Source organism: Amblyomma maculatum, chromosome 2 (genome assembly GCF_055883805.1).
Source record: "Amblyomma maculatum isolate TAMU_Amacu chromosome 2, ASM5588380v1, whole genome shotgun sequence".
Lineage (NCBI taxonomy): Eukaryota > Metazoa > Arthropoda > Arachnida > Ixodida > Ixodidae > Amblyomma > Amblyomma maculatum.
In genome coordinates, this window is record NC_139345.1 from 100,126,540 (window position 1) to 100,140,729 (window position 14,190).

Genomic DNA, 14,190 nt, shown 5'->3' on the forward strand with positions numbered 1-14,190 from the left:
AAATAAGAGCAACATTTATTTCGCTTCGCGAATTGCTTTGCTTTGCGACATTGTCGGGAAGGCCCTCTTCACAAAACGGCTTCGTCGCGTTTTGAGGATGCTGAGGATTGCAGTGGAGCATTAGAAAACGTGACGGGGTCGCTCTGTGAGGAGGGTCTTCTTGGCACTGCAAGCCTACGTGGTCAAGCATTGCAGTGAAGCGCACAGTGCAGTGAAACTATGGTGGATCTGAACATGTTTGGTATATTCAGTAATTTTCGAATTCTCGAAAATTTCGAATATCAGCTTCCAGTGCACATTAAGGATTCCCAGGTGGTCGAAATTACTTGACGGCTCTTCTTTCTCTCTTTCCGCTTTCACTCCCACCCTCATCTCTTCCCTTCCCCATGGTTCAGGTGTCCACAGAAACAAGTGTGACAGATACTGTGCCTTTCCCTTCCTGTGAACCAATTAAATTAAAAATACGAATAGGATAACAAACATATTTGATTCGTATTCGAAATTTCTAATATCCACACACCCTTACTTATAAGTAATCAGAAATTACTGGTTTCACGCCAGGCTAGCCACTATGAAGGCCCCTGAACGTTGATCAGAACTTATTAAGACAGTTATTGTCAGCAATCACTAGCAGGAGACAGTGCTGAAACTAATGGCTACAGCAAGGCTGAGCTACAAGCACAGTGGAAGAACAGGACAGGTGATGGAACGGCATGCCATGGCCATGGTGCACAGTTAAGTTGCCTAAAGACAGATAGCATGACAGTAGTGGGGGCCCAGGATCATGCTGTTCACAGCAGTCGTGACGCCAGTTCTTGAAATTTCTTTGTGTAAGGCTTACATGGCCATGTTTTTATCGCTTTCAAATGGGAAGGAACTGTTCCATGCTTTGATGCATGACGGCATATAGCTTTTCTGTTGTAGAACCTTTATGTCTGTTCAGCTCGAAACGTGAAAGGCAAGTGAACTTGGTGAAGAGCTATCTCAAGGAACACCGGTGAATAATATATTTCTGAAAGGCATTTGAAAAAGCAACTACTGTGTTAATACCTATGTATTTATTTGCGATCTACATTGAGGCAGTCCAAACATGTCCGAGTTGCATAGCAACCAAGAACAAAGAAACGTGCCTTGTCATTGAATTTGCTGAATACACACAAAAAAGTATACCTGGTGTTTCAGCAAACACTGAAATTCCCAAAAATAGTGAGTTTAAAATGGGAAAAAAATGTTTGCAGGTACAAACTCTCTGCCATAGCAGACATAACAAAATGCAAAACCCCTTTAATGATCCAGCTAATTAGTTTAAAACCATTAATTATTTTTATAATTACTGCAGTTGGGAAGTTTTTTCAAAGAGGAGTTCGAAGCTGTGAACAAGACGATGGCATATTAGTTTTTGAAACAAAGAAAAACCCCTTTTCTAAAGCCCTGCAGCCTGAGGAAATCTGATGCTACTTCTATGTCAAAGCACTCAAAGAGAAAAACAGATTTTTTTTTTTTCAACATTAGTTCAACGCTCCGCTATGTAAGTATCTCTGACAAGAAGAGGCCAAGGCAAATGGCCAAAACATGTACAGGCGTTTAAAATGTTTCACCTGACCTGAGAAATAATTAGGAACAGATCAGCAAAAAATGGAATGCTGGAATGTGCATTTCGTGACTGAACACTAAGTTTGACCGAAATTGCCTGTGCCTATTTTGACTTGGTGATTTCAAACATGGAGTCTATCTCTCTGATGCACTCAAGTACCACTGCCAGTTTGGAGCAGCCCATTCCCACTAGCATGTCCTTTGATCCTACAACTCTGCTGCCAAGTTTCCTGGGCACTAATGAGTAGTGCTTTAAGGGAAGAACGGCTCTGAGAGGACTTGATTTGAAGTACCTGCTTGTTTTCACATAAGAATCATTATAACAACTCATGTAGTTGTTTGTAGCCAGACAACTTTGCTTATGGTAATTTGCAGTGCCTGCTTCAATCACTGCTCTCTCTTCTATCTTCACTGGCATTTCAGAAGGCTGGGAGGAGGTGCTATGTCATGTGCACAGAGCATTTTTCAGCAATTAAATTTGTTCCAATCACTTGTGGACCATTTTATAATTCACTTGTTCAAAAATATTTACTATTATGCTCTACGCTTAAGCAGTTCACAAAAAATTTATTGGTATTAGGTACAGCGCAAGATGCATTATACCTCTTGCCACTGGTGCACTGCCATCGTTTAAACTATGGCGGCCCTCATAAGATATACATGCAACTCAGAACAGCCATCAGCTGTTGCCCTTCTTACAATTCACTTAATGAACTGAATTGCGTAGGATTTTTTTAGGCAATACAATAGCCCACTGAGTGGTAAAGACCCATGTTTCACTAAATTTGAAGGTAAAACATTGAGCCAACCGATCTGGGGCAGTTCTGGTGCAATATTGTGTTTTGTAGCAGGATGGCCCATGGTAAGCAGTTTGTAGCCGAATGGAGAAAATGGAGCAGCACTTCTGCCTCTGCACCAAAGGTGGAGTATGATTTGTAATAAGGGAGTTCCCAGCTGGTACCGCCTGGTACTATACCGGTACCAGGTGACACCACTGTACCACATTGGTACGAAGTAGCGCCACTCACTACCGCACTGGTTGTCTGGTATAGGGACAAAAGACAAGTTACTGTAACGTACCATTGTAATAAAGCAGCATCACCTCTTGTAAATCAAAAGCACACTTAGCAACACAACAATGAGGGATCTCTCGTGCTATCGCACTGCGCTGTAAAGACAATTTGATTTTTTTTCTTCCCCTGGGTAGTGACTTGTGGTACTTCCCCACAGTTTCGTGCTGCAGTTTTTTAAGAATAACACAGACCTCTCTTGCTTAATTTTGCAACTGTTGAAACGAGTACTCGCAAGTTTTGTCCGAAGTTCAGTTATAGAATTATGCTGCATTTCGAAAGCCACAACATGTGAAATTCATTTTATGCCATAAAATCCTTTCCTTCATGCATATGCAACAACTGTGAAACTGCTGCTTTACTGCTAATTCTCGAAATCGCGATTGACGTATCCCTCACTGGGCACTTCGCTTGATCCCACAAACTATAAAACAGATCTGCATCACTCGGAGATATTCGCACCGGAAGTATCTGAAGAGGCGAGGGTGCAGTGACTAGTACTCTTCTGTCGTACTGTGCTCAGACTTGTTCTGACGTGGTTTAGTTGCAGGGGCAAGAGAACAATAACGCCAACACAACAAGCCCCCCTCCCCAGCCGTTTGTTTTAGTGATGCCATCTACCAAGAGTGCCAACAAACATGCATAACTTTCTGCCCCCTGGGCGACCTTCCTTCTGCCACTTATCATATCCTTCTAAAAACAATGCAACTATAGTGATACAAGCATGGTTCTCTCCAAGCACTTACGAGCTGCAGGATATCCTCCTCTTTGGGCACAACCAAAAGCTGTACAGACAGACCCCTGCAAAAAAACAAACAAACAAAAGAAAAAGAAAATTCAAAGGGTGCATAAGTATTGTGCACAGAACCACACTGCTAAGTCTTGCAGGCCACCATAACAATAATGACGAAGCACACAACAAATTGATCTAAACACAGTGTTGTAGACCTCAGCAAGACCTCACACTTACCAAAGTAAAGCAACAAAAAGGTGTAAATGAATGTAACGAAAATGCATGTTGTTATATTGACTTAACAATTCAGTGCGGAGTAAAACCCAAAGCTACAAGTGAAAGAACAAAAATTTAAAACTACAGGATTACTGACAGGCTACAATTCGTTCCACACTTTGCATGCAATGGTACACAAGCGGTGCAAACACAGAAGCATGTCACTCCGCTGTGTATCACTCGCACTTCTAAAAGACTCCATGAGGTTTTGTCGAAAACGGGAGGATATGCTTGCAATGCAATTGTAACAAGGAATTCAAACATTCAGTTAATGAGTGCTCCAGCTACAATTATCACTCAAGGTGAACCTTTTGCGCGCGATGGAGTCAGAGAAAATAGGCATGCTAGCATACCACTATACTACATATCCCTACTTCATTCCCGATGTCTCCGTGAGGGCCAGGATATCAAAGCGTAATAAGAGGTAAAATCAAATGCAAGACGTTGCCAGCCACAGTTCCCTGCTCGCCTGTACTTAGGACATAAGACAAACTACTCTTACTATTACGGATGTAGACCATGTGAAGAGGAATGGAAGTTTTGGAGGCGCTGCACTCTATTTACGAAACAAACTGTAGGAATACTTGCTGCTCTGTAATCATACCAGTTACAATAAATAACATGTATCGAAATGCGTGCATGACCTACGGCTAGCTTTTGGAATATGGTGGAGCAACCTATTAATCAACTACTAGCAGTTTCCAGCAATATTTCTCTTATCCATGCTTGCACAGTCCTGAGCAGTTCACCCGAGAGCCACTAGAGGCACAAGCCACTGAGTTTTGGGCGTATTGAATTATATGTGGAGTGCATGGAAAATTTCACAGTTGAGCTTGATACCATACAGTAAGTAATGCTTCAAGCACCTGGACCAGACTATGCTCATACGCTTGTTGCCTAGCATGAGGCAGGTGTGAAAAGGCAGGCAGGCTTAGCTATAAGCTCGTGTTCAAACACGGCATATCCAAATGAAAGCTGCAACGAAAGAAAAAGTAGCTCCTTATATTGAGGTACCAACATGCGAGAGGCATTTCCCTGAGTTCGAACAAACCAACGGAGAAGTGAGCTCACAGAGAGCCACATGTCAAAGAATCGTGCATACAGCGTCGTCAAGCACACTAACCCCCTCTTGATGAGATCGATGACTTGTGCATATGAGCGGCCCGTGACAGGCTGCCCATTGATGGAGACGATGCGGTCGCCCGTAACAAGGCCTGCCCGGTCAGCCGCACTTCCGGCTTGAACCTCACGCACAAAGATGGTGTCCATGGCCTCCTGCTTGTGCTGGTCCCAGCTCGGGTCTGTAAGGGCCCCGAAGGACAAATCTGCACTTCCGATCTATCATGCACACGCCTTCCTCTCTCAACCGTTAACACTGGCACTACAGGTAATTACGTTCGTCACTCATTTTCCGCAAGGAAAAAAACATCCCAGCAACTCAACATGACTAAATACCACAAGTAGCAAGCAATCAGTAACATAAATAAAAACCTCAGAAAATTTGAACAGCTCAGAACCATGCAGAAAAAATAGCGCTGTGAAAACATTCGAAAATTTAGAATTACCAATTTAATATCTCCCTTTAGATTATTCAAACGAATCAAAAAGTCCATGCTTAAAATTATTCGGAAGCAATCGAAAGTGTTCTCAAGATCTGGGCTATTTTTAAAGTATTTGGAATTACATTCAAATAATGTCTGGCACATTCTTCTTCAGCGGTTGTTCCAAAAGCAGGGAACCCATTGGTCATGTAGTACCAGCGTGCCCCAAGCAACATGCGTGATGAACAGTTTAGTGCCACGCAGCGGTCCATTCATATAGTGGCACCCAAGTACAGCACAGTATTCATTCACAGCCTCTGAGACTGTATGATGGAGAAGGGCTACGGTAAGTTCTGCAAACTTTGCTTTGGTGGCAAATCTCAGAGTCCATGGCCCTTACGTAGTTGTCGTCGGTCTTATGTCTTGAACTGTGGCTCCAGTTTAATTCCTTTCATCGCCAGTAACAAAAGGTCATGGTCACAGAGCTGATATACTGACTTCAAGGTGTGACCCCTTGCGCCAGATTAGTGTTACGTCTAATTATAGCTTCAAACTGTAGCTTCAACTCCATAAGCAACTGGGTGGCAAAGCAGCGCCACTGCTAGCATTTCAACGTCTCGCAGAAGTGCTCATTTTGTACGAATAGTTACACATCTAAGGAATATATTAGCACAAATATTTTATTCATATTCGATTTGGTTCATAGCATCACTATTTGCATTCAATGCAACAGAAAGCTACAATATTCGTATTTGATTCAGTTTGAAAGTTTGAAAAAGTACCATGTGCACACCTCTAAGGAAAGGGCAAGACGAAAGGTATTCCTTGCAGACTACACCAAGCCCATTAGGTAGGCAGCTTGGGGGCACAGCAACACACTAGTACAGTCTCAGAATGCGCGCATTTAAACAGAGATAACAGTGCATATTAAAGAAATTAAGGATACTGAAACAAATTTCAACTCGTTCACTCTGGCACCCCTTTCAAGAGCAGCAATGCCGCGTACAAGGTTCTCTCCACAAAAAGTAGTAGCTTTTTGTGACCCATCATCACAGCTTCAACCGCGGGTCTACTAGCCTCTACCTATTTCTGTACGGTCCAGGAGAACGACGCGGCCTGAAAGCAAGGTTTCTCAGATAGATTTTAATGCCCCACCAGGGCGGCATGTGCAACAAACACTGAAGATGCGCAAATTCCGCGCATTACTGGTTATGGCTTATAGTATCATGAAAAATACTTCTGAATGTAATAATGTTTTTGGTCTGCACCAGCTTAACTTACTGGCAAGTTTGGCAATCGGTAAAAATCAACTAGCGTATGCAGTGCTCACTTCATGGATGACAAGAAGAAACTAACAGCCTGGACCCCATGCCTTATACATGTTAGATGCGAAAAGAAGCCATGCCAATGTGGATAAACTGTGCATTGGGCCCTCATAATGACATCAATAATTCACATCAGACTGCTGATTTATTTCTGTCAATTCGTTTCCTTTACTTCGTCAACTTTTCGATAGTATCCCTGATAATGCTCCAATTGTTCAAGTTACACAAAACTTCCCTGACAATCAAGGTTTTCCACGTTGTTGGACACTCTGCTTCGGTACAGAGTAATCCACCAAAACTTTAAATCTTGCGCCTTAAAGCCAGACTATGGCATTCCAACAAATAATGTGCCATATCTCTGTGGGACCGGCACAAAGTGCATGATGGCAACTTAGCCAGTCCTAGCTCAGAGCACCACAACAGAGCTCTTGTCAACCTTTCATAGATGCAGTGCAGACCCATCCCCACTACCTGTTAGATGCCTGCCAGGTGTTATTGCAAGTAAGGTGCTACAAAGGTATGCTATGAAGTGGAGATCGAAAGAACTCACCTACAACTGTTGGGTGTTTTCCTGCTAACCGGGCAGCCTGTAAGATAGGGAAGTCAAGTGTCACAGAAGCTGTTACTAAACAAGAGACTGCTCTGCAACCACTACATTCGACCCCCAAAATCAGCACAATATGAGCTGAATTTCCCACAGTCCTTCAGTCACGCAAGCACCTTGCTATCTATATAAACAGAAAAGTAAAATCTCCAAATCCTTACTTGACCACTGCAGTAGTATAATAAGGCTGGCATTCCCAGAATAAAAAAATAAAAACAATTTACAAAAAAAAAATGCCATATAGCCATAATGGAGCTGCCATTTCCCATGTCCTTATTCTACAGCTCTTTACAGCCCACGAGAAATTTCGCATTTGGCAACTTCAATATACACCTTACAAAAAATGTTTATAGTGAAAGGCTTATAAAGTGTGTTGGTGCCAAAGTTTGGAACAATATTTCAGTTGATTTAAGACTTGAACAAAACTTTCTTAAAAAGTTGAAGACTCACTATCCTGTCTTAAATGCTGAAACTTCCTCTCTTATGTAAATGCATTTTATTTTGAATCCAAGATATGCAGCTCATGCCTGTACCTTTTTGCACTGCCATTATCACGTGAGACTGCTTACTGCCTTCTGTATAACATAAGACTTTTACAAATTATGTACCACTACCTGAACCTGCTGATAATATTTTTGTTGTTTATTTTTTATCTGTATACATTGTAATATGCAGGCCCGTTTCTTTGAGAAGATTACCTGTATCTATGCGCTCTTATGTTTTGGACCCAAAAGTAACCCCTGGCTATGGGTCCAAGCACTGTTTTGTAAATTGCTTATATGCATAATGATAATAAAACACTGCTTGATTGATTGATTGATCGATTGATTGATTGGTCGATCGATTGATCGATCTTTTTTATCATATCTCAAGCTGAAACAAATTCTTCATAACCGAGGCATACCAGCTACATTTCAAGGTTGTGGTAATGTGTGGGTCTCCTGCATGTACGGCCGTTACAAAAGTCACCACTCTGCCAGCATCCTTGCAACAACATACTGCTATGAACAAGCACCACGAATCAGCAAAGATGAAAGCCGCACTACTGAGGACACAGGCTTTAAGGGCTGCTTAAAGTGGGCACAGAGATGGGACTCGCCTTGATGGTGTCGGGAGGGTACACCACAAAGTGCCGCAACGTGAAGCCCAGGTCCTCGTTGAGGCTTGACCGCTGCAGCACCACCGTCCTCAGCCCATGCCATGCTTTGTCGTCTTTAGGTTCCTTCTTGCCTGCAGCTTGATCCTGAACACGCGTGTACAACACACGTGGGAGGAACAGAGATGACCACCACTCACACCCACTTCAACAACAGCCTCTCTCCAACCACAGGTCCACAGAGAAAGCAGCCATATATACTAAAAGCATGCCAGGGCAGTCCTATGTGCCAAGGTAACGATTTGACATAAATAAGTGATAAATGCAATAAACCTCTAAGCGAAGGTCAAAACTGTTTCCAGACTTTCACATATAGTGATGAAACTAAATTTTTCTACCAATCATTAGCTGGTTTGTAGATACTGCATTTTCATAAAAGGCTATGGAGTTAACAATTTTTAACATCGCATTATTAAACGAAACTCTGACCATTACTCTTCGCAACCCAGGCATGTTTCAGCCACAGCCGTTTCTGCCTTGTCTTTTACCATTAAACAAAACCAAGATCAAATAGTGATTTTTCTTTTTCGTGGTAACACACACAAAAAAGATATCTGGACCAGAACATCATCACTATATGACACTACCTGTATGCCCTCATAATAATAGCAAATCTGCTCTGAATTGAGCAGTTTTCTTTACAAATTATGTTAGCACACCAGGCAAACATTTTTCACATTCTTGCATCACGATGCCAAATGCAATATAACACGAACACTTTCAACAACTGCTGAACACAGCAGTTGATGCCACATGCCCCTTTCTTGAAAACAACTGCCATAAGTAACTATTTCAGACAGGGGCTCACTTGGTTTGTCCAGGAAGAGATGTCACCTTCTCCACCCTTGGACACCATGCTGTCCACCAATGGCCTTAAGACTAGAAGATGCTATGCAGACCTCCCCATCCTGCACAAAAGGAAAACAAAATAGACATGAATCGGCCTCTTCCTGACAAGGCCACGCATTTGTTTCTAGCAAATTAAAACCAAATCAGATACAAAACTTTGCTGACCGAACTTATTTGCAAATTCTCAGATAAAAATGTAGCATGACGATCACAATCACAATTTAAATGAAGCCCTGCAATGTTTACACACCATGAAAAATGCTAGTAAATGCTCTCAGCATTGAAAATTCATCCATTTGTGGTTCCTGGATATGCAAAAGAAAACGACAGCATAAGAAGGACAAAAAATTGCTGAATTAAAAACTACCAAAGTAAGCGACCTTTCAGTTATACAAACTTTTAAGTGCCTTTTCTATGTGTTGAAACACCAGTATGCGAAACTGCCTCATACATGCAGTGCATAAATACCCCAAACACCGGATTAACTCAACTGTGTTCTGTCACCTTGGTTATCCTTTGCAGTGTATCATCTAGAAAAAGCTTACTGCACCTTTTGCACAAGAAGCTGGAAATATGTTTCAGAAACATTTAGAACACAAATTTTGTGCCACAATATGCAGGTTGGACATTCTCTTACACTAAACAACCAGGAAACTACACCAATACTCTCGGTACCACACCTGATAAAACTAGGAATTCCTGAGACAAGTATGCCTTTTTAGAAGGATAAAACTGTTCTTCCTGATACCTCACTGAACAAGACGTGAAGCAGAGACAAGAAAGAGAAGCTATGTTAATGAGACCATGGATATCAACACAACAGCCAAACAACAAGTTATCCTGAAGTCTGCCTGCAGTATTTAAAACAACTGGCTGGCACTTGTCAAAATTCAGTGGCTGCAGAGATACTGCTTCGCTAGTTCGCTGAACATGCCCAGTAACAGATGCACAAACAGCATACAAAATATAAATGCTATCCACTCCTTTGTGCTTTTTTTTTTTGTGTGTGCCAAAAGTCAACTTCTGATCGCGCACTGAATTAGCTAATGACAACTCAAATTTCATTAAAAGCTACTTTCTTTTTCTGAGTTAGATCACACCGAATTTCTTTTTTGTAGAGAAAAAAAAAAAAACTCCACATCAGATTAGCTAAAAAAAAGATGAGTGGACTAAAATGAAGTCCAATTTTTCCTGTACTATCACTAAGAAGTACAGGCTGTTCCTTGTGAAACCTCTGCTACTTACACCTAATAAATAAGGAATGCTTTCCATAACAGGCAGACAGATGCAGTGGCCTCTACCGCCAGAAATTTCTCCAGAAATAAAAAAAAATAAAACAAGACATAATAAAGCGGACATAACAGAAAAAACTAACTAAATGGTGACAAAATTAAAAGGACACATGCATGCTATTTGCATGATCAAAGTACAATAAATTGACCAAGGTTGCTGAACATGAAAGCAGTGACAAATTTTCCTTTGTTTTTACACCGACGTTCTGCATGCTGTAAGCTTAACAAGCTATTACAGAGTGCTTGACTAATGTCATATTTTTTACCTTAAAAAAGTATTTCAAACTATTTTAAAGTAATAAGGCAAATATTAGCAAGGTACCTACTAGTAACATTTATGCCTATCAGACCTGCTGAAAATCTTACTTTCATACAGATCTGTCAAGCGTAAATGTGGTTGCACCGGATGTCAACAGCCATACAAAAAGAGAACTTTTCAAAAACATAACATCTGTGTAGAGGTTGAAGAAAGAGCTATGCCTACAGGCTCTCGGAATGAGGGCTTTGGAATAAGTGTAAAACAAGCAAATCACCAAGTGAACTATACGGCCCACAGCAAGGGACAGGACAAGCATGCCGGTCACCCCCTGCTGCCGCTTTTGCAACCCTGACTCACTCAGGAATTTTCCAAACTGCATTTGGCAACTGCAAACACCCTGAATGACAGGCAGGGAAAGGTGCACGTCCTCTCTCTCCCCTCTTCTTCTCACTCTTGAGGCAAATGACAATGGACACACGCACACGCATGAGCGACAAGGATCATTTCCTTCTCCCCCTTTCCCCCAGCTGAGCTGTGCAAAGAGAGCCATTGTTGAGAGCAATGGAGTTGTAATGACCCTGCACAACACTGGACAAAAATAAATAAATGGGTGGTGCGCCAGGCCATGAAGTGGGAGGGCAAACCAAGGGGAAGGAGACAAGAGAGCATGCTCCAAGCAAATGGTCTTACAAGAAGCAGGCCACCAGAATGCTCTCGCAGCTACTGACACAGAAGAGGCACACGCTCCAATGTAAGGCAGGGCTCAGAATATAGCCTAGGAAATTGCCCAAAAATTAAGAGGCAGCGCCCTAAGAAGTGCTTTAACGATTTCAAAACTGTCAGAAATTCTTTGCGTGAGCTATGCGAGCTCCTACCGTTTCGCTCTCAACAATTTTAACAGAGATGCAGAGTTCTGCCATTTGTGAATGGTCAATTGTAAAAACAAGTTTTTTCTTCTGTCTTCCGTGTAGAGATAGAACATAAGGAATAGATGCTAATATTTATGCCTATAACGTATGAGGCTGCACATAAATTTACCTTTACTATGAAAGGTGAGGGAGACCTAGGCCACCAGGTAAGGGCTCTGGTGGTGGTGGGTCCCACTACATTCTTGCACCATGGCTGACAGGCACATGGAAACATAGTCTCATAGTACACGCCATCCTGACTGACTTAGGCTGCCCTCCCCTTCCACAGTGCTGCAAACTGCTTGGGAAACTGCTGTAAGGATGTAAATCCAAGCCTGAACCAGCAATACAACAAAGAAACAAGCGTTGTGCGTTTAACAACTCCAAGATAAACCACAGAGTGATGCAGAGGCACTTACGAGCTAGGCAGCCATAGGAATGGTAAACAGAGGACACTACAAAAACACGTTATGGTTTGCAGAGCAGCCCAAGACAAGAGTCATCACAACCCATGCTTATGGTGGAAGATATGAAAGAGATAGCTGTAAGATAAGGGTGCTGGAGGCCGAATAAACATTACTGATATGAGAGCCATACTAGTTTTACTCAAGCTCCAAGGTCTGGCACGAAACAGAATGGTGAGAGTCCTTCTTGGGAAGAAGCAAGGTTTCATTCTACAAGCTTCTCTGCTATCAGCTACCGAGACAAAAATACAAATACTGAAGGTTAGCGATTTACTTTTGAAGTCAGTGTTAACAAAGAAATTATCCTATTTATATCTTTCCCAAATGTTATTTCAGACCTAAATGATGGTGTAAAAAACGTGTCTGCTTGTACAATTTCTTTACTAGCACTTTCATATTACCACTCTTCATTTATCACTGCCACCGACAGCCAGTTGCCTAGCCAGGCAATATTGTCATTACAGCCAGATTGTAACCCAAAGATGACACTTGACTAATTGTCTAATAATGTCACCCTGCAACTAAAAAGCAAGAAACAAAGACAGACGAAAAACTACTCATCTTATCATAAGGTTCATGTATATATTTTTGAAAAGCTTCCCTCCAATTAACAGAAAAATTTCCTTCCTTACTTTATTTGGCACACACTGCCAAATCAAGTAAGAAGGCTAGAAGGCTTTTATTTTAAATGTGCATTTTCATTATTGTCATGACAAGCAAAAATTATTGGTGTTATCACGTAACAGGTTCTGCCACACATGCAAAGAATACATACGACAGTTTATACAAAGAGCTCAATGAGTCCTAGGACCAGCATATGATAGAAGCATCATCTGATGTTTAATTAGATGCATTTTATACATTTTTCACCTGCTATTAATAATCAGCTAACATCGAGATAGTTGACCTGATTATACAACCTCAACCTCGTATTGATCCATGTCATAAATACTGTGCCACCTAGCCAAAATAAGCAACATCTCACCAATAAAAAAGAAAATAGAACCAACAAGCCCTTGCAGACTTCTCTCTGAGCACAACAATCTAAATGAATGGTTCTGTAAAAAATGCCCAGTAGCGTGACATTATATGCCAGAAGCATAATCTAAGAGTAGCTCCAATATTATCACACGCCAGTCAAGGTGGATAATGCACAGTTGCCTATTTAAAAACACCAGTGCTCACCATCTCAACACAAAGCAGACACGAGAGTCGTAGATTCAAATCACACGTGACAAAGCCCATGGGATTACTCATGCTGCCAAGGCCAATGCAAGTTGTGTAGCTGTAGCAAACAAGGCCAGGCTGTGAAGCACAACAGCAGAGGGCTCCCTAAGGAGATCTCCTACTGACTGCGTGCTCAGCATGGAGTCAGGCTTCTTTCCAACAGCCCGAGACCCTCCTCCTTGGAGCATCCCACAGCCATTCATATTACCTGTCAGTGCTACCGACAAGCAGTTTGTGTGTCAGACCTTTGAGTGCGAGCCAAGAGTGTTGGACAGGCACGACCTTAGAGTCGTAATGCAAGTGACATGGGCAACCTATTGTTCATGGCAGTAGGCGCTCCATGTACGTACTCCTGCAGCCATGCAAGATGTATGGTCAATTGTAGGGATCACTATTTTTCTTCCACTTAAAAAGCTCTTTTTAAATCAGGGCTGTCAAGGAGGCCATCACCACGGCATAGGGCTAAATATGGCGAGTGTAAACTCGGCCCACAATACAGAACAATGAGAATACCTATACAACCTACCTACATACAAAAAAAGAAAAGAAAAAAGAAAACACAAGGCATATATAGGGGCAAAAATATTACATTAAATACTGAAAAGGTTCTTACACAAATTAACATAATGTCAAACTACCAGTCAAATAACTACATAAAAGGAAAGGCATAAAGTGTGGTCTGCAACAGATATTACTTCAACCTAATAGTACTTCCAAGCTTGTAGTTTGCCTACTGTAACCTTACATTGTTCGCCTGGTATTACCCATGTAACCTCTACGTATACCTGTATTGTATCTGATGCGTTATTTCTCCGCGACATGTGACATTATGTATTGTTATAGTGTGGTGACATTATGCATTCATCTTTCTTTGCTTTATTTCTTGTATAAGT

At 41.7% G+C, this 14,190-nt stretch overlaps 1 protein-coding gene across 6 annotated transcripts in view; it reads right to left on the reverse strand.

Moving 5' to 3' along the window:
- The window catches only part of LOC146199394 (rho GTPase-activating protein 23-like), a 102,907-nt gene that overhangs the window by 40,540 nt on the left and 48,177 nt on the right, over positions 1 to 14,190 (reverse strand). For all 6 annotated transcript variants that reach the window (XM_084594848.1, XM_084594846.1, XM_084594844.1 and 3 more), the window contains exons 2-6: positions 9,107 to 9,206; positions 8,242 to 8,385; positions 7,089 to 7,125; positions 4,796 to 4,973; positions 3,410 to 3,464 (exon numbers count right to left, since the gene is read on the reverse strand). In XM_084594848.1, the coding sequence (XP_084450974.1) occupies positions 3,410 to 3,464; positions 4,796 to 4,973; positions 7,089 to 7,125; positions 8,242 to 8,385; positions 9,107 to 9,154 (462 nt within the window). In that variant the 5' untranslated portion in view covers positions 9,155 to 9,206. The remainder of the gene's footprint in view (positions 1 to 3,409; positions 3,465 to 4,795; positions 4,974 to 7,088; positions 7,126 to 8,241; positions 8,386 to 9,106; positions 9,207 to 14,190) is intronic.